The following is an 18,577-nucleotide window of genomic DNA, read 5'->3' as shown; positions in this document are numbered from 1 at the left end:
CAACGCTTCCTGGCCAATGTCCCGTCTGTGCTGTAAGCTCAGGGTGATCACTGCATGCTTTGAGCTACTTCAACCACACCTGAAATCTGCCCTTCCTAACTAGTGCCAGAAGAGCAGCTCTTGGTACATTGCTACTTATTTAGACTTAAAGCAATAGAACATTCTTCTCTCCTTTCCCTGCACTAAACCTCTCCCCAGCCTCCAAGCCCCAGCCACAACCTGGGCAGTTACAGCTACACATGGTGTGCTTGCACTGCAATAGCTTATTCTTCTATAGGAAGGAAAATCAACAGTAACATCATCTTATGTCCACTAGTACTTCAGCTAAAAAGAAAGAAGAACTTGACAAATGCAGGTTGTAAACACCGTGGTTCTACTGAACAAGAAGTCACAGAGATTGTTACACTCCAACTTTTCTTGCAATTTGCTCCTTATCCTGAACTGCCACACTGAAAACAACTTGGTAATGGGAAGTGCACACAGCCCTTCAGAAGGGGCTTGGTAGAGACATTCCAGCCCATTATCGAAACTTAAACGCTCTGGACTTTTTGGGTTTTGATCACCACAAATCACATGCTTTTCAGTGCAGCGAGACCGGAACAATTCCCTAAACCTGCTTTTAGCAAACATTCAGTTCTTAGAAGCTATCGGGGCGAGGGGGAATTCACAGCATTCAGAAGTGCCACAAAGTGCCACCCTGTGCCCTGCGGAGCCTGATAGCCTCCCAAGGACAGGAACTAGCCAGCAGGAACTCCCTTCGGTGATTCCACGCTGCTGATCTCAGCATGACTAAAGTGCATCACCAGCAATTGAAAAGCCCTTTAGTTAAGGGAGCAATAAATCAGCTTTTCCATGTGGATTGATTCCCATGGACTTACAGATAGTACACCTAAACACCAGGTATCCTCCAACAGTTAAAACACAACTGTAAATAACAGCCAACAACAACAGTCTAAAGTACAGCCAACAGAGAAATCATCACAACACTATGCAAAACATGAAGTTGATCTGACTTTTGGCAGTGATAGGCAGTGATTGTATATAGCACCTACTCTGTTATCTTTGCAGAGAAACAACTCTACCATCAGGACCTTCTGCTGGACAGGATCCGGGTGTCTCATTGCACCCCTGACCTGCGGGGCTGGACCCATGCACGGAGTGTGGAGACAAGGGGAACAGCCTAGAGAAGCACCAAGGTATGAGCATCACCTTCTCTTTTTCTGTCTTCAGGTGTGCTTCTTAGACTAGAGAGGGAATTCTAGAGATGATGAAACAGGGTTTATTCTATGCACTGTACTGAATGCAAATGCCTGTGTACCTGAATGGTGAAGGCACTATTGCTACTGCTGCATGATACAGGCCCTCCAAAACCCTGCAGAACAAAAAGGTTTGAGCACACACTCTAGGATGTGATCTCAGACTGACACCAAGCACAGCCCACAGACTAACCAGCTGCAGTCAGTGCTTTACAGAAATCACCATTTTTTTACCTCAGAGGCTCATATCCTGTCTTTAAAACTACATCATGCTCTGAATTGAGCATATTTAATCTGACAAGATGAGGCAGACAGGAGCTGCAACGGTGCTGTAAGCACAGAGCTATGAGAACATCCCCAAACATGCACAGAGCTCTCAATTAATCCAGCTGGCAGAACAGATTCTGAGCTAATGCTGGACAGGCTTCAGCAAAGCTATGCTAGGTGACATAGACCTGGATTTAAATGGGAAAAAGAAGAATCGATACCAATGAAAAGATCCAATATCAAAGCAAAACCTAACAGCCTATGCTGTTGCCATCTGATCTGGGACCTGAGATAGCTATGGATTAAAAATCTGGGAGGGCTTATTTCAAGACTGGTAGCAGAAGGACCTTCACCTTATCTAACAAACCTACGTTAAACCACACGAAAGAATCAGAAGCCAGGTTGTTTAGTTCTCACTGCCCTGAGGAGAACTGATGCTTGGACCCTCTTTCCCACCCCTGCATATATGTATGCATCTCAGAGGCAGACTCCCCCCTTCAAAGGCACTGCACAGGGTTTGACTCACCGGAGAACACCACTCCAGCAGCCAAAGTTCTAACTCTTTCCAAAACTTGCTTTCTTCAAGAGCCAGTTGTCAGAACAGAGCATCCCAGTGACAGCACTGAGCTGAAATCAGAACATTTAGACAACTTCAAAGCTGGGATGTTGAGATACCAATGTGCCAGTTGCTCCCTGCTCCCCATGGGCTTTAATTTAAATGGACATTTGAAATGTGGATGCTGCTTCATTGAATGTAAAGGATTTCTCCATGCTCTTGGTCAGATTTGAATCTTACTTCTCTTTGGTATTCCCTGTCTGAGCTCTGAAGTCAGGGTTGGTGTGAGTGCAAGGAAACCTGTGTGCAATCTTTTGGGGGAGAAGGCCTGAACTCGCACAACTACCCCATAAAGATCCTGATCACCATCTCAATGTCTTTCCTGCACACAGGGCACGGTGATCTCTTTTTCTTCAGCATCTTTGCACACTTGAAACAGGCCACAAGATGAGCAGTCCTTCCATGGACAATATTCCCATCCCGTGGTCTGTGATGGCACAGGAAGCAAGGGTTCAGCAATTTTTTGATACTCTCTAAAGACTGAATTTCCTCCTCCTTTTTATGCTCAGTGAAATGCAACAAAGACTCCTGGCTTTCACATTCCTGTGCCAAATCCAAAGACTCAATAGAGCTGCGGGGATCTACACGTGATTTGGTTTCTACCACGTACAGCTCTTTGGGTTGGCCAACTGGAGCTGAAATAGTCCTTCGGCAGTCCGGGACATCGATCGCTTCATCATCCTGTTTGTTTTGGATAGCATCAATGCTGGACAGGGAAAGAGAATGAACCAGTTTGGGACAATCTGAGTACCAGTCTTTCCGCAAGGCCCAGCAGCGGTAACAGTACCGTTTGCCTGGAGAGTTAAACTTCTTGCATTTGGTGCATTGCCAACAGTCCTGAGGAATGAGTGAGGCAGACGAAAACAGCAGAAGTTAGAGTATTCCTGCATACAACTCATTTCCTCTACACAGGAAAAGAAGCTAGTAAGATTCATCAAAAAAGGACATTTAATATCAAGCATAAGCTGGTGAATGTGTGATTGCTGGTTTGATTATCACCAGCTCGAAAGCTTGAAGAGAATCTGGCCACCCCTGTGCATTTTACAGATGCAGATCTCTTACGCATTAAAATATGCCCTTCCTCCCTCCCGGCCTTCAGCACTTTGGAAGAATACAATGTTCTCAAGCTGTGCAGTTTATTGAATTTTCAGCATCTCACTCTAAATTCAAGCGTAGAGCTCCTGGAATCAGTCAGGAATACATTTCCCAGACTCACTAATCACTTAGCATCTGCTCAATCTGTACAACTAATAGCAGCTTACTCGACTACCCCACGTAGCAAAGGCAAGAGCTGCCCAAGTTCAGAGCTGTGATTCAGCTGTCCAGTGCCAGGGACATCTTTATTTGTCAACGGTGCACAGACTAGAAAATTAAGCTTAAAACTTAGGGTGCCATCAGCAGCAAAGAGCATCATGACACACCATTGCTGACTTCCAACAAAACCCCAAAAGGCAGGAAGAAAAGACTTGGATCAAAACAGAACATATGCAGGAATACAGATTTTATGTCCCTCAGTATGAAGGAATTCAGGTGAGGAATGGGGTAGTAGAAAGTGGTGACAATCCAGTAATTACTGCTTATTCTCTCTTCCCACCTTCTTCATTTAAAGGGGGAAAAGAGCTGTGCTCTGTCCTCCTGACAACGGCCAAAGTATCTCAGCAAAATGGGGTGAGATTCTCTAATCCCAAAGGTCAAGCCAACTTCTCTACATTCCTCAATGCAGTTTATAAAAAACCTGCTTTTGACTTGATTGGGGGTCGGGGGGGTTGGCCTTTGAAAGTTGTGCAAGAATCAGCTTTTCCTACCACAACCAGCAGCAGCTGTAGGATGAGGTTTTTACTACTATAGCAAGGATGCAGCACACTCCAAGCAAGGAATGCTGACCTAAAGGATGCCTACCTCAGAAGCAGCTTCTGTATCTGTGTCATCACTTAAGCATTGAGAATCTTCAAAGTCATTCAAACAGATACCCTCAGTCACCTGGAAAGAGTGGAAGCATTGTTAAAGAGGTGGAATCATCTCTATCTATGGTGGCACTGTACACCAAAACTAAAATAAATACATCACCACCGTGATAATTAAGTCATTTCTGTAAGTGAATCAAAAGCCATTTTATATACTGAATCCATTACAAAACGTTACTAAGCCTTGCTAGGCTGAGTTACAGCCATGTCTGCCTGCGGTCAACTCAAACCTCTCCCTGATGCACACAAGAACCTTACAAATACACATACATACGCACCTGAGTGGTCCTATTAATTTCCATGGAAGAAACTCAATCCTTTCAACACTCATAACCAATCTCACCCTTTCAGCTCTGGATGGTTATAGATCTACCTCCTCCAAGACAGGCACAGTACCATGAGATCAACTAAACAAGGCCAGGCTGTGGAACCCAAGCACTGTGGCTCTTTGAAGAGGTACCTTTTGGTCACCTTCCTTCACTTCCTCGCAGTCAACTGCTTCCACCTTGACTGCAGCACTGTTCTGATCCGATGAGCATTCATTAAGGAACCACAAGTCATCAGTAGTATCCGAAACGATGGCAGTGTCTATGTCCTATTGGTAAACAAACAGGGGAGACCACTCTGAGCTCAGCAGCAGTACCAGCACCACAGCTATCACACCTCTCCCCTTTTCATCACTAACAGCCTGCTCAGCCCTGGGCAGCTTCTCCAGTCACCCCTGGGAAGGAAAGGATTCCCCCTTCTAGCCATAAGCTGCTGGGCACCACACTACAACCATCTGCACACAACTCTGAACCCAGAAGATGGGCAACTCCTGACATACAACCAGTACTCCGGAGTGCAGAAGGACCTCCAAGGGCTGAACACAGCCTCCCAAGAGCACCTAGTTTATTTCAGAGCACTAAAGGTAACCATCCACCTGATATGAAAGGCTAGGACAGGAACACACAAGGGAGAGGCTGAAAATCCTGGAGTGGGAAGGGGAAAGAAAGAATAAGAATCATTTATTTACTTGGAACCCAAAAGAGGAGAGGAAGAGAACACAGCACGCCTATTTAAAATGGCTACACACCTGGTTAGTCTGAATATCTGTTGATCCATTACTTCTGGACTTGTAATTGCTTCTGAGGTTGCCTAAAAACCACCATGGAAGACCAGCTACATCCCATTCCTCAAACACTAGGTCCAGTTTAGGCTTCTTGCTTTTAGAGAGGTTTTCTATTAAGTCTTTGTCTGTAAGAGCCAAGTAGAATCTAAGTCATGCCACACCTACATTATTTAAGAGACCAGCAGAGCAAAATTGGGCCCCACCTCATTTTAGCAATCTTTCTTGCTCCTTACAACCAGTTACTCTACAAGCTCTGGGATTTGCATGAGTGCACTGGGATGTTACATCTGCAACACATCTGTACTCATGCATCTCCCAACAGTCACTGCACAGCCAGTGACTGTGAGAGGCATAGAAGCATCCCAGTGCTCCCAGTGTTTCTCGAACAGTACAGGTCCTTTTCAGCTTTACCTTAAGACTCAACACAGAACCATGACCACTTCTTTCAGAGATGTAACCAAGTCAACACCGAGCCTTGAGTGACTTAAGATGCAGACAGAACTGTTTCAAATTTAGTTCAAATTCCCAGTGATGGGAGCTCCTCAATTCTCAAACTTGCCCCAAAAGAAGCAGGAAGGCAAGAATCCATCCTCCATAACCTCATGCTTCAGCCTCCTTTTTAGCCCATGTAGTTTAGTCTATGATCCTAAACTCACCAGTCTGAATTTCAAGATAACCTTGAATCTATCTCTGTTCAGTGCCAAGAGTTTCAAAGGCACAGACAAGGACTGTTCCTATCTCTTTTGTACTTGCAGCCAGGAAAATATCTACCACTCTCATTTGATCTGGAAATACCCACTCTTGCAAAGATTTGGTTTTACAAATTAGGTTCCTTGATATGAGGACGACATGAGAACAGAAAAGTAGAACAACAGGAAAATTGCTTCCATAACATCCAGCAATTCATACAAGTGAACCAGCAAGAAATCCCCAGACATTAAAACAAAGGAAATGTCTAAATATGAAGGAGCTGTATTACACTTAAGCTGGGGAGAAAAAGCATTCCATTGTTATTCAGTTCCCTGACTGGTTTGCAGATAATGACAGCAGCCTGCTCAGGCTGTGTTCTGTGTAATCAGAGCAGAGAGTCCCTTGGGAAGATAAATGGATGCAAGTATAATTCCAACATTTACAACACCCTGCAGCAAGGTCTGTGAGATTTTTCATGGCACTGTTTAGTGACAGATGTGGTTTTGAGGCTTAACCTGCCATTTTATTCAAAGTGTTTGTTTATTTATGAGACCAAATAGCCAAGCTACAATACACATCTATCATCAAACCCCTCTGGCGAGCATTTGCAGTTCTCTCAATCTTTAGCATAAACCTCTGATTTTTAAAGATTATATTCCACAACAGGTTTTCATTAGTCTCCCAACACCCTCTTCCAGCATTTTGCTGATGCAGAGCTCAAAGTGTCCCATTGGAGAAGCAGCACAAGAGCCTGCACACACTGTGTTACTGCAGAAGAGCTGGCACTCACCTTCGTAATGCTCACATTTTTGCTCTGAGGTAGACAAAGCAGCAGGATTGCTTTCACCTTCCATGATGCCAGGGTCAGAACCTTCTTGCTGGCTGAACTGCATGAAGGAAGGAAAAAAGAGATGTTAGTCCAGCAGAGCTTATAGGGACAAGGGGATGTAGCACTTCCATTCCGAGTCACCAGCTGCAGTACAAGACCAAGAAGTTATGAAAGGTTTCTGAACAACTACACACTATTAACCCTTTAAGAAGGCTAATGCATCTGTACCAGCACAAACAATACACTTGCAACCTAGGAAAAACCTTAAGAGTGGCAAAAGTTCCAAAGTTGCCATCTTAATGCAGTGACACCATGATCTTTTCTGATTCTCTGGCCCCCAGTGTGAACAGACACCTCCTGGATCAGACCCAGTGAATCCCACAATATACCTGGATATATTGAATGTGCAAAGGTTTTTCCTAGGTTTCAGATTCTGCCTGAAAGCTTCTGAAAACAATCCTCCTAAACACAAAACTTGGTCACACGTTTTAGAAAGCTTAATTATTTGGCAATTCCTACTCAGAGAAGGGGTGGGAGAGAGCGGGGGAAAGACATGAAAATACAGAGCACGCTGGAGGAACTGAGGACTAGAAGTGCTACACCCCGAGAAACGCGCTCAGAGACTGGTACTCTGTTATGAAGAGAACAGAGAAGGGTCACTCTGTCCCTGCTCTGTGGACTCCAAGAACTTTTCAGGAAGGTGAGGACCTGGCAGCCAAGCAGCACAAAGTTCTGGCAGTCCACCATGCACAGGTACAGAGAAGGGGCACTCTGTACAACAAAAGAAACCACCAGGCAGTGGGTTTACCTTCAGCTGGTCTTGGCTTGGCTTATCGACGCTCTGTTCCTTTGCGAGACTCTGTGCAGCATCTAGATGGCAGGTAAAACAAAAGAAAAAACCTTCCCTGGTAATAACCATTCTCACAACACAGGGTCTTCAGCAAGCAACCAACGAGCCAGGCTTGGCAGACCTCGAAGGAAGCCTTTCAGAGAGCTCTTTCTTCCTTAAGAGAGCTGGCCATCTCCTAGAGAGGCATTACTCCAGTTTTGCTAGGTACACACAGAGGCATTAGCCTATGCAACCCAGAGTCTGTGCCTCCTTGGAGATGAAGCTTCATGAAAACTCACAGAACCTCCTCCTTCCCAAGGTGAAAAACTACTTTTCCTGCTGGCTGTCCTGCCATCACAAGCTCTAAGCCCTTTCTGCAAAAGATCTGCACAGAGGCAGAAACCCAGAGCAACAGCAGAGTGTGGGGACCTCTTGTGAAGGCTGGATCAGATCCATGCTGAAGGTGGTGAACAGATAAGAGGAAGATCTTTATAAATACCTGAGGACACCACCTCCTGCACCTCAGGATGAGACCGAAAAACATCTTTCTTAAAAGCCTGGGCATGAAGAACAATTCCTAGACTACAGGAGGGAAAATTCCATGCACAGCAAGCTCTTCCCTGGGTAACTGTGTACACATCCGGAACACAATTTAATCCAGATGATTATGCTGGCCCCAAGAGTTAATTAAAAGGCCAACCTCAACAGCAAGAACAGTCACATTACCAGAAATCTTCCTACACAATAGGAGAGCTGCACTTGTGAAGTCACCCTTTAAACAGAAAGATGTGCTAGAGAAAAAAAGATTGAAGCATGGCTCCTGCTGGATCTCCTTTTAATCCAGCAGGGAAATTCCCTGCTGAATGCCAGGCTGGCAGGAACAGTCCCATTCATTCATGAATCATAGCACTGGTACTGAAACCTGCTGCTATAGGCAGAAAAGTGGACCTCAAAGTATCCACAAAATGGACCAGAATACAGAACCACACGACATGGTTCTGTCTCACATGGTCTGCTCTCCATGCATTAGCTCAGCTTCCCTGTCTTCTCTTCCATCACCCTACAGCTGCTGCAGTCACTGATTATTTAATACCTGAAGGAAAACAGAAGCCAACTGGCTCGTCCATAAGTGGTTTGGCTCTGCAGTGATATTAGAAGAGGTGAAGACTGACCCTTCTAACATGACAAACTATAATGCAATAATGCAAATTAGCCTTAAATACTGTGTGGAAAAACACTCCACTTACTGGAAGGCTTCCTTTCTTCAAGCCAACACATACTATACAAAATGTCCTTAAAGTAAGATATTCCTGAGTCTACCTCAGGTGAGTCACTTAAGCAGAAGCTTGCTAAGTAAGGGCACCATCTGATAAAGAGCATTCTGTCAGAGCTTCCTCTTTATTACCAAGATGTTCTGCAGTCCCTTGCTTTCTACAAGTGTACTTAAAAGAAGTGGGCGAGATAACCTGCAAAATGCTGTGCTCATAAGCTCTAATTTGACTAATGAATACAAGCAGCTATTATGGAACATGAAGACCTCTTCAAGCTCTATGGCACTTCCAGTTATTCCTATGTTGCAACGAAGGTAAAACACCACCTAGGGTCATCTTACCTACGTATTTGTCAAAGGTCTGCCAAGAGTGTTTCGTTTAAATCATGCACACACATACACACACACAAGCAGACACAGTGGTATAACTCAGGGATCATAGCCCCTAAAGGAACAGTGCTTCCTTTGGCAGGTTTCAAGGTAGTTACACCAGGACTGGAGCACACTCGCACACGCAGCCACACACACCCAGCCACAGGCACACACCAAGTAAAAGGGGACAGGGCAGCAGAGGAGAGGGTTTCACTGGGATCCACATACACTGCCTGTAGGGAAGAGGGCAGGGCATCACCAGTAAAGGAAACAGCACAGTTATCCTGCAGGTAACGTGTTTAGACCGAGTCCATTTAGGAAGATTCTCCTATATAAGCAGAGAACTGAGCACTTCAGAGCTGTGTTTTCTCAGTCTCTAAATTTGCACAAGCTTTTGTATACATGTGCAAATACAGACTAAGCCCTTATGAAGAACCAAGTCCATACTATCTGCTGAGAGACCTCAGGAAGTAGGGCACACAACTCCACAACTCCCTCATGATCTGCACACTTGTAGTTTCATCAGAAGTCTTTTTAGCCAATGAAGATTACCACCCATATAACGGGCTCTGGCTGCAAGGAAGTCATCAGCTGAGATTAAGTTAGAATAAATCTTAATTTATGACTAAAGGGGTTTTGATGTAGATAGATTTGGTTTCTCTTATGAGCTGGGAAAACAAAAGTCACCTTTAAAGGCTCAAGTGTTTGACTAAAGTCCAGCCCTCCTTGGCTCGCAGAATCAGGCTGGGTTTCCAGCACTCTGATGTTGTCTCAAGACTATCCAACTATAAAATGAGGTGAGAGAAAGAAGTCACAGGCAGCCACGTTACTCAGACAGTTAACTGATGTCATATCACAGCTACTGATGGTGCACACACAGAAAAGACACAGACTCAACGAGATTGTCTACTCAAAGCCTTCAGCAGCAGTTTGGTTCAACTTCAGAAACATTTCTCTTTTCTGAATATCATTACTTACCCAAGTTACATCAACACTACATTGAATATACTTGCCCATACTGTGACAAACCTACCTGCCACTGCAGCAGAAGTCAGGTTCCGTTTCAGCATCTCATAGACTGGGCTGTGGGAAAGAAGGTGCCAGCTGAGTACATCCACAATCCCAAACAGCATTCCACTTTTCAACCAGGGATTGAAACTCTCTTTTATTAACCAGACAGACTGGGAACTGCAGAGGGGTTTTCTGCCACTCCTAAAATCTTGCTACAGAGAAGTCTAGCTCAGAATTTAACTGAAGGATACAGATTTTTACTCACGTGTGAGATCAAGGGCCTGAGAAGATGCAGAAATAAAAGGGGGAAAAGATGTCACCTTCAGCAGCTCACTGTCTGCACCATTCAGAACAGGCTCTTGATAACAAAGGAGCTCAGCTCAAACTTGTCAAGAGCATTATCAATAAGCCACTGAGCAGAACACTTGGTATTCACAAGGTTTATCCAATGATGAACAGCAACAGTGACACCAAGAGTTTCCTGTCACCGCAACCTCTGTAATACAACATTACAAAGGTGACTTTTTCCTACCTTGGATCTTTCACAGAGAAGCTCTCCAATCCCAGCAGTTCTCCCAGCTGATCTCCTCCACAATAGACCATGTGTTGCTGCCTTTTGTCATATAGCTGCCTCACCATGATATACTGTCCTAGGTAATGCATAACCTGTGGACACATAACATACTGTTAGCCCTATCTGCAGCTGAAACCAAACCACAAAAGACCCTGTACATTTGCTTTAGTTTCTGATACTTGTATCCTGCTACCCTATAGTGTGAGTCAAATTGTACCTGCTTTTTATGCACATCTGCAAATTGTTGGTGTCTCCCAACCAAGGGGGAGTTATGCTTTACCATACTGCTATAAGGTTTGTAACTATTAACACTTGACAAGAAGGAAAAACTAGTGCATTGGTATCACAAAGAATGACGGAGAGGAAACATCCTCTGAGAGCCAGGGGACACTGCCAGCTACAACAGATCAGACTTAACCAAGTTAAAACATGAATCTATACAAGTAACCTGCATTTAATACTCAACTCTCCCCATTTAAACCATTCAATTTGGTTTCGCAAAGTTTTTTAGGAACTAAATAAGTTATTTCAATGCCTTTAAGTATTTAAACTAAGCCATGGGGCTCTGCAGGAGTATCTGACACATTCATAATGAAAACCCTGTGCATGTGATTCTTTGCAGACAGGATACTCTCGTAAATCACAGTGTCATGGTTTTAATCTTGTACACATATTGCATTTTAAGCTGAAAAGAAATGAATTCTCTGAGGTTTAGCTGACAGGCCATTTCAAAGGAAAGTTGGAAGAAAAATTCAACAGGAATCCAATTCTTGAGGCTTTCATGCACTGAGCAGAGAGCAAGACAATTGAACGGCATCTCCTGCGCTCCCTCAGGGATGTGGCTATCCCATCCCTGCTTTCTCTAAAGACAGTTTTTCCAGGATAAATCATTTTCTTCTATTCTAATTCCTCCAGGGGCTCTCAAAGCCATTTACGATCAGCACTATGGCTGATCCTATGGCTATCCCTTAGGATCCCTGGTTTTGCAGACAGGGCTTCAGAGTACTGAAAGCAGCCAGTCCCACCCCTTCCCCACAAAGAGCCACCTGCCAAACAACCAAGGAAGGGCACCCTTCCAGTGCCCCGAAGCTGAGCCCACCTCCTTCAGTGTGAAGGTTTCCCCCTGGGCGCCTGCAGCCTGCAGAATCTTCAGAAGTGGCAGTTTGGGCCGCACCTGAAAGAATAAACCACAGAATTTGGTTTGAATGACCCAAAGCAGTGAGAGGAAGCCCCCTGACACGTGTGCCTGGTGTCACAGCCAGCAAACACAAGTGACCAAGACACAGCAAGCACAGAGCTGACAAGCCAGGGATGAGGTGGAGGTCGTGGAAAGCACTGCTTGCCTCAGGCTAACCTGCTGAAGGCTGGGATTCGTTTTCACAAGGAATCTGCACAGACAGCCAGCTCTAAAGGCTTTAATCACTCACATTGTCCCATTAACTTTGATGTCATTCATCCTGGGAGGGAAGACTGGAAATTCAGATCCTTGGTATGTATGGAGTCCTGAGCAGTGACTAACCAAATGTAGTGAGTCATCTACTCAGGAGCAATGAGGGATGGTGCATTCACATTGCAACTTCAAGAGCAGTGTGCCTGAATTTCCTCTATTAATGCAGTGAATAAGTGAGATCTGCTCTGTACAGACCTATGTATTTATTAGGCTCCATGAACAAGCACATAGTAAGAGTGAATCAAACAGAAGGCGTGGTTAATGAACACCGAGAACCTGCATTTTCTGTGCAGCTCAGTCATAAAGCAGAATCTTTCATTCCATAAAACAGAAAGCACCCTGAGAACGATGCAACTGCTCCACAAGCCCTTTAGCTTTCACCCACACCCCCAAGCAGCTCTGAGTAGATGATGCTATATAAAACAGCACCAAGTTTTAAATAGCTTCTCACTCCCCCCCATCCTGCTACTTCATTTATTCCACAAGAATTCCAACAATTCCTAGGAGAGTGCCACCACATGATCCTGTGCCTTGTGCACCCACTGTTTGAACGCTACACAGCTGTGTACAATTTTATTGTACATTGTACACTAAGGGATGCTTCCCACACTGAACCTCTTTTGTTCTCCTTGTCTATCAGATGCTAGTGCAGGAAGACATTTCAATCTGTCTCAGGACAGAAAGCCCAGTCCTCAGCACACCATGTTCATTGCTGTTTCCCTTGCACTTTGGGCAGGTTTATCCTCTCAAGGCATGTCATCTGTACCAGCTGTGAAGCCCTCACTCATCAGTGTTAGGTGGGTTCACTTGTGTCTCACACCCACTCCTCTTTTTCTGCTTATATAAATGCAATGGTAAACCCAACTTCCTTTCCCCAGGAGCAGAGCCTGCCTGCAGTCCTCCATCTCCTTAAGAGACAGCCTGAGCTGCAGCACCATATTCCTGCACTAGGTAAGAAGAGCAGGGTTTGTTTATCACTTGGCTCTCAGATGGTATTTGGCAAAATATTTCTGTTTTCTGAAATGTGGATGTGTCTGCTTTGCCTGTTTTCTCCTTATTGTATTTACTCAATGCATTTTCAAGCTCAAACAGAACAGCTCATGTCCAGCCCCAAGTCTCTTTCTCAAGAACAGCTTTTCTCTAGGAAAAAGCTCAGCACAGCTCAAGTGCTTGTTACAGCACATGATTTTAATAAGAGGAAATTATGTGTTTGCACTCATTCATTTCTCTAATGACCACTCTCAAATGGATTTGAAGTAACTTCTTGTACATCTCTTTCTGATTAAAGAAGCAACCTAGTTAGCTTGCTCATTTTAAAATGAGCCCTTAGCTACCACAGTAAAGTCAAAATGGAAGTGTTTAATCCACACTGTCTGGGACACTGAGTGGTGACAATCAATATTTTGCTACTAATATCAGAGCCTATTTACTTTTTGCATGCAGAGTGAATTGGCTAAATAAGCATATCTGACTTGGCTACATTTCAAAGCTTCTAAATTAAGCTTCAAATGGGAGGCTCTCTACTTCCCATCAGCTTATTTCCAGTCCTGCCACATCCCTTCATGTTGTAGAGATGGTTTGTACAATGAATTGGCTCTGGAAGGTTGGATGCCTGTCCTGGAGAAGCATTTTAGATGAGATTTTTCCTGTTATTTGCATGTTTCTCTTTTCTGACTGGCTGTCAATATGGTATTAAGACACACTTATCATGGTGACCTTGGCTCAGGGATACAACTACCTTTTGTTCCAAGGAAATTCTAGGAATAGTCAATAAGAGGAGTAGTACAAAGGAGGCATTACTGATTAGACAAAGGTCAGCATGCAAGGTTACACAGCCCCACTACAACTGTCACAAAGAGCCCAGCATTAAGGGGGATGCTGTATGTAGAATACTTCAAGTACAGGTCCAGCACAAAAATATGCATTATACAATTTCTCCTCTGGCCAATCTGAAGTGCAGTTTTCCCCTCCTTCCCCTTTAATGTTCATAAATCCTTGATCTGATAGTGAGAGTAACACAGCTCCTCAGAATAAAAGCCCTACTCCATTAAGCTAAGTTCTTCTAACTTAAATGTACCCAAAGAGGTTGAATTTGATGGAAGAAATTGCTGCTTTAGCAAGGAGAAAGCAGTGAGAGTAAGTGGGAGAGGCAATTACCTGGTTAGCTTGTCCAAGTGCTATTCTGCAGGCATTCTCAGCTGCTGGATGCTGGGCAGAGCTTGGAGATGTCATCGTGGCAGTGATGAGCTATTTAGAGCAGAGACCTATAAATGAGAGGAACGTTCATGTACCAGCAACCTGCTCTTGAGTTCAACCACTTCCACTTCTTAGAAGCTTCAGGAAATGAGAGTTTAAAATTAGCCCTGCATGCATCTCTTAAATGGCTGCTGTATAATGCTAATATTTCTGTGCCCCTAATGTGCTCTGTTGAAACTGGATCTGCTTTGCCTTAGCCAAGCTGCATCCAGCTGCCCAGTGCTGGACAAACAGCCATGAGGAAACAACTGTGACCGATTTCCTGTGGCACTGAGGATGGTTTGGCTCTGCCCATCTCAAGGAGCAGCAGCACAACATGGTGAGGAACGTGGGGACCTGCCAGCTGAAGGGAACTGCCAGTCTCCATCAGGCTCTTGGCAAACTCTTAATGTGGTGAAATTCTGCAGTCAAGAGTTGGGGGAATAGAAGGTGAGTCACAATCAGCCACAAGGGAAACCTTCAGATTCCAAATCACCAGACAGCAACTCCCTGATTGCCCAAAGGAGTGGTCAGTGCAGACTGCAACAATCAACACATTCCCCACCTGCCTTTGCCAAGGGCTGAAAACCTGCCAAAAGCTGCTGCTGCAGCCTCCATCCCAAATGCCCAGATGCAGGCTCTAAACCAACAGTTTGAGCAGGTGAAAGGATCCTTTCCTGGAAAGGAACAAAAGGGGAAGTCCTGCAGCTATCTGAATTTGTCAAGCCCTATCAGTTTCAGCACCACCCAGGGAGCACAGCTTCATATGCAGAATGATCACTAATGACTCATGTTCACAGCCCAATCCAGTTTGCTCCACCCCACACAACACCTTTGAAAACGTCTTTATGCTTAAAGGATGGTGTCAGTTAAGCAGCCACTGCAAAAAGTAACTCGGTTACAAGAAAATCTCCATTTCAGTGTGAATCTGGTTGCTATTCTGCAAGACAACATCAAGAAATCCTTTGGTGAGCCTAAGGCCGGAGCATGTGATGAACTGAAAAGAGTGGCTCCTGAATTTGCTTATACAGATGCATCTTTGGGAAAGCTTTTCCACGTGCAATCTGGCAGCACTGCCGACTTTCAACCACTGCAGGAGTTCCAATCTGAAGGCAAAAGCTTTCAAAGCAGTATCTAAATTCTTTCACAGAATTTCCCAGCTGCAGTAAATGAGTCTGTTCTTACATTAGCTACAACGAATGGGAGCCAGTATGAGCAGCTATATTAAAGAGTGAATGCTTGCAAAACAACCAGACTTCTGCCTGAGGAATGTAACCAAATTATCTCCATGTAGACTAAACAGGCTGAACAGGCAGTGTAGAGAGTCGGCAATGACAGAGACCTGAGCTCTGGCACCAATTCAAGTTACTGTGCACTGGTAACCACCCAACCCCATGGCTCACCTGCCCCAGCAATTAAAACTGAGTTGCAATGAGTTTGTTAGAAGCTACTGATAGTTCTTACAGCATTGCATTTCTCTGAAGTAAGGCAGTAGCAGGAATAAAATCACTCCCAAAGATCAAGCAGATCTAAATATTTAGGAAAGCTTAATTAAAGCATGTTAAAGTTTGAAAAACGACATTGATCTAGGTAATAACCCAAAATAAGTGACATAACAGCTAAAATTACTTCCATGCTACCAGTGCCTTACCTTTTAAGCAAGGTTTCTACTTGGTTACGCCAAGCACACTGCACCACGAGCTGCCCACAGGACCCTCTGTGCTGTGCAAGCTGAGCTGTACTTTGCACCAGCCAGAGACCAACTCACCAACGTTGAACTTCTCTGCTGGCAGGAGGAGCACGAGGATGGGCCTGCTGCTTCCCTGCGCTCCTGCAGTGCTGGAGAAGCTCTGCCTTGCCTGGCTCAGCTCCTCCAGGCTCAAACTTCTCCTGCCTCTAACTGCTGGAGTCAGAGGGGAGTCACTGAACACATCAGCTGCTGGTAAGAGCTTGAGCTGGTTTGAAAAGCAGACAAATGGGAGAAAGCAGTGGCTTTCCCTGCCCCGCCTTTGGGGAAACGGACTGCTACCCCCGGCTGAGGGAGTCAACTCAAGATCACTTTAACTGTTTCAGTACTGGGTTTACTAGAGAAAGGCAAACTCGTGCCTTGCCTCCTGTCATTATCTCCTGTCATAGCCTGGAAGCACCCGAATTCACTTCAGCCAAGTGAACACAGCTCCAGTGAATTTACTGCTCTTCCCCTCTACACATGGAGCTGCATCTATAAGAAAATGGATGCTGGAGCAGAGCAATAACTCGGAGGAAGCTGTGAATCACCAAGGAGTCATGAACCAACCGTTTCTTCCACCCAAGCACTTTATATGGTCATGCTTGCCACATGGACAAGTCATCTGCCTGGTGTGTGAGGAGAGGTGCTTTCTCTTCAGAGACCAAAACCCCACTAAACCGCAGGTTGTGATGCACAGTGAAAACAGGGAGTGTAAACTAGACATAACTTATGGCCTCTGATGGCTCACTCTGGGTTAAGGTCTGATGGTTTTGTCCTTCATCCTTTTTCATGCTTTCAAATAAAGCAAAATGTCTGTCGAGGACAAAGCTGCTGTCCCACGTACTGAGTCACGCAGGAGGGAGGCTTTAACCAACCAATTCGTGGCAACTCGGAGCTAATGAGGTTGGCTCCTCTCGGTGTGAGTCCCTGGGCTTCTTCATGCCCACAAGTCCTCCTGCCCACCCATCTCACCCAGCCTGCGATAGAAACCCCATTTCTCCTCCCTGTAGCTCCCACCTTACTCCATCCCTAGCTCCACCAGTGATGTCACAGTGCTTCCAGGGCCACAGGTTTCACCTGCTCCCATCCCTGGGCTCCCAGCAAGTCCATACATGTCCTTTGAGAGCCACATGATGCCCCCCCAGCAAGTGCTGCCTGGTCCCGGTGCCACTTCACGGGGCCTTGCAGTAATGCAAAGCCACTTGTGTCCTTTTCTTACTGCAACAACTGGTGTAAGCATCAACCACCTGCAAACCATGACCTGTCAGACAACAGGAAGCCTTGAGCTAACGTAAGTTCAACGGACAGCGCAAAGTGCTCAGCAGGAGCAGCGCTCGGTAACACTCGAAGCTCGGGAGCCCGTTTCTCATGGCAGTGGCCGCACGCTCACAGCGAGCCCCCAGCACAACCGGGCCGCAGGATGCTGCTGCCGAGACGCGGTTTCTCCAGTGCAAGGCGGGTTTGGCTCCTGCCGTTAGCACCGGGTATCTGTCGGGGTGGTTTCTGCCCATGAAGCCAATTTTGACGCAGAAATGCGCACCCCGGCCCGGGTGCTCCCGTCCGCCTCTCGGGCGCCAGCAGCGGAGACCCCGCTGAGCTCCGGCCCCGCATCCTCTCACCCCGCACCGCCCGCACCGTGCCCCCGAGGCGGCCTCACCCTACAGCTGCTCCATGGGCACCAGGCGGGCCGCAGCCGGGGGGAGGGAAGGGGGGGGACGGGGCCCCTACACCCCCCGGGGGCTCCTCTCCACCATCTTAGCGCGGCCTCGGGCGCCGCTTCCCCTCACAGCCAACATGGCTGCGACGGCGCTTCCGCGGGGCACCGGGCCCGCGCCGCCGCGCCATAGAGCGCAACGGAAGTCACCCCTAGAGAGGACGGAGGGCCCGGGCGGGGAGCGCGCCCGCCACCCCCGCCGTGGAGGACCGAGCGGTGCGTGTCCCCCCCGCCCCGCGCGAACCCCGCTCCGGAGCCGCGGGACAACGGGCGGAGCCACCGCGCCCGGCCCGGCCCGGCCCGAGCCCCCTCGGCCCGGTACGAGCCCCCTCAGCCCGGTACGAGCCGCCCCGCACTCCTCCCTCGGCCGGGTACGAGCCCCGCCTCGCGCCCGCGCGCACTGATAAGACCGGGCCACGCGAAGCGCTCGCAGAGCCCGGATAGCTCAGTCGGTAGAGCATCAGACTTTTAATCTGAGGGTCCAGGGTTCAAGTCCCTGTTCGGGCGACTGCGATTTTTCTTCACCTCCTATACTTTATTGTGGGTTTATATTTTTATTCCCCCCCTCCGGCACTGCCCGGGACCCACGGGCGGTAGGAGCCGCTCCTGCCGGGGGGAAAATGGGTTTTGAGGAGGGGAAAAATCATTGTGAAAGGAAGG

The 18,577-nt window shown here is 46.5% G+C and overlaps 1 protein-coding gene, 1 long non-coding RNA gene and 1 other non-coding gene across 6 annotated transcripts; 2 read left to right on the top strand and 1 right to left on the bottom strand.

Annotated features, from left to right (window-relative positions):
• Nucleotides 1-2,082: 2,082 nt before the first annotated feature.
• Nucleotides 2,083-18,095, bottom strand: MDM4 (MDM4 regulator of p53). 4 transcript variants are annotated; one of them, XM_057400621.1, is made up of 11 exons: nt 17,861-18,095; nt 14,397-14,503; nt 11,889-11,963; nt 10,748-10,881; nt 10,238-10,287; nt 7,542-7,603; nt 6,695-6,791; nt 5,179-5,339; nt 4,564-4,698; nt 4,039-4,119; nt 2,083-2,976 (listed from the first exon to the last, which is right to left on the bottom strand). In XM_057400621.1, exons 2-11 carry the CDS (start codon nt 14,469-14,471, stop codon nt 2,422-2,424), a joined length of 1,425 nt encoding a protein of 474 aa, XP_057256604.1. In that variant the 5' UTR covers nt 14,472-14,503; nt 17,861-18,095; the 3' UTR covers nt 2,083-2,421. The 4 variants fall into 4 exon arrangements, with proteins under 4 accessions (XP_057256604.1, XP_057256605.1, XP_057256606.1 ...); XM_057400622.1 differs by lacking the exon at nt 17,861-18,095 and adding an exon at nt 16,243-16,454; XM_057400623.1 differs by lacking the exon at nt 17,861-18,095 and adding an exon at nt 16,247-16,454.
• On the top strand, nt 12,925-15,755 carry LOC130594626 (uncharacterized). Its single transcript, XR_008971129.1, has 3 exons — nt 12,925-13,036; nt 13,118-13,190; nt 14,797-15,755. It is a non-coding gene; the product is annotated as an uncharacterized LOC130594626 (long non-coding RNA).
• Nucleotides 18,096-18,351: 256 nt separating the features above from the next.
• Nucleotides 18,352-18,424, top strand: TRNAK-UUU (transfer RNA lysine (anticodon UUU)). The gene has a single exon. It is a non-coding gene; the product is annotated as a tRNA-Lys (tRNA).
• Nucleotides 18,425-18,577: the final 153 nt, after the last annotated feature.

Source organism: Pezoporus wallicus, unplaced genomic scaffold (genome assembly GCF_028554395.1).
Source record: "Pezoporus wallicus isolate ANWC-B61680 ecotype Strahan unplaced genomic scaffold, APGP_CSIRO_Pwel_v1 scaffold_7736, whole genome shotgun sequence".
Lineage (NCBI taxonomy): Eukaryota > Metazoa > Chordata > Aves > Psittaciformes > Psittacidae > Pezoporus > Pezoporus wallicus.
This window is presented reverse-complemented; position numbering and strand designations above follow the sequence as displayed.

Coding starts and splice junctions, on each gene's coding strand:
- MDM4 (XM_057400621.1), bottom strand. CDS start 14,471: ATGACATCTCCAAGCTCTGCCCAGCATCCAGCAGCTGAGAATGCCTGC. Junction 11,964..14,396: donor CACTTGGACAAGCTAACCAG/GTAATTGCCTCT, acceptor TTATTCTTTCAG/GTGCGGCCCAAACTGCCACT. Junction 10,288..10,747: donor TTCTCTGTGAAAGATCCAAG/GTAGGAAAAAGT, acceptor TCTTTCCCACAG/CCCAGTCTATGAGATGCTGA.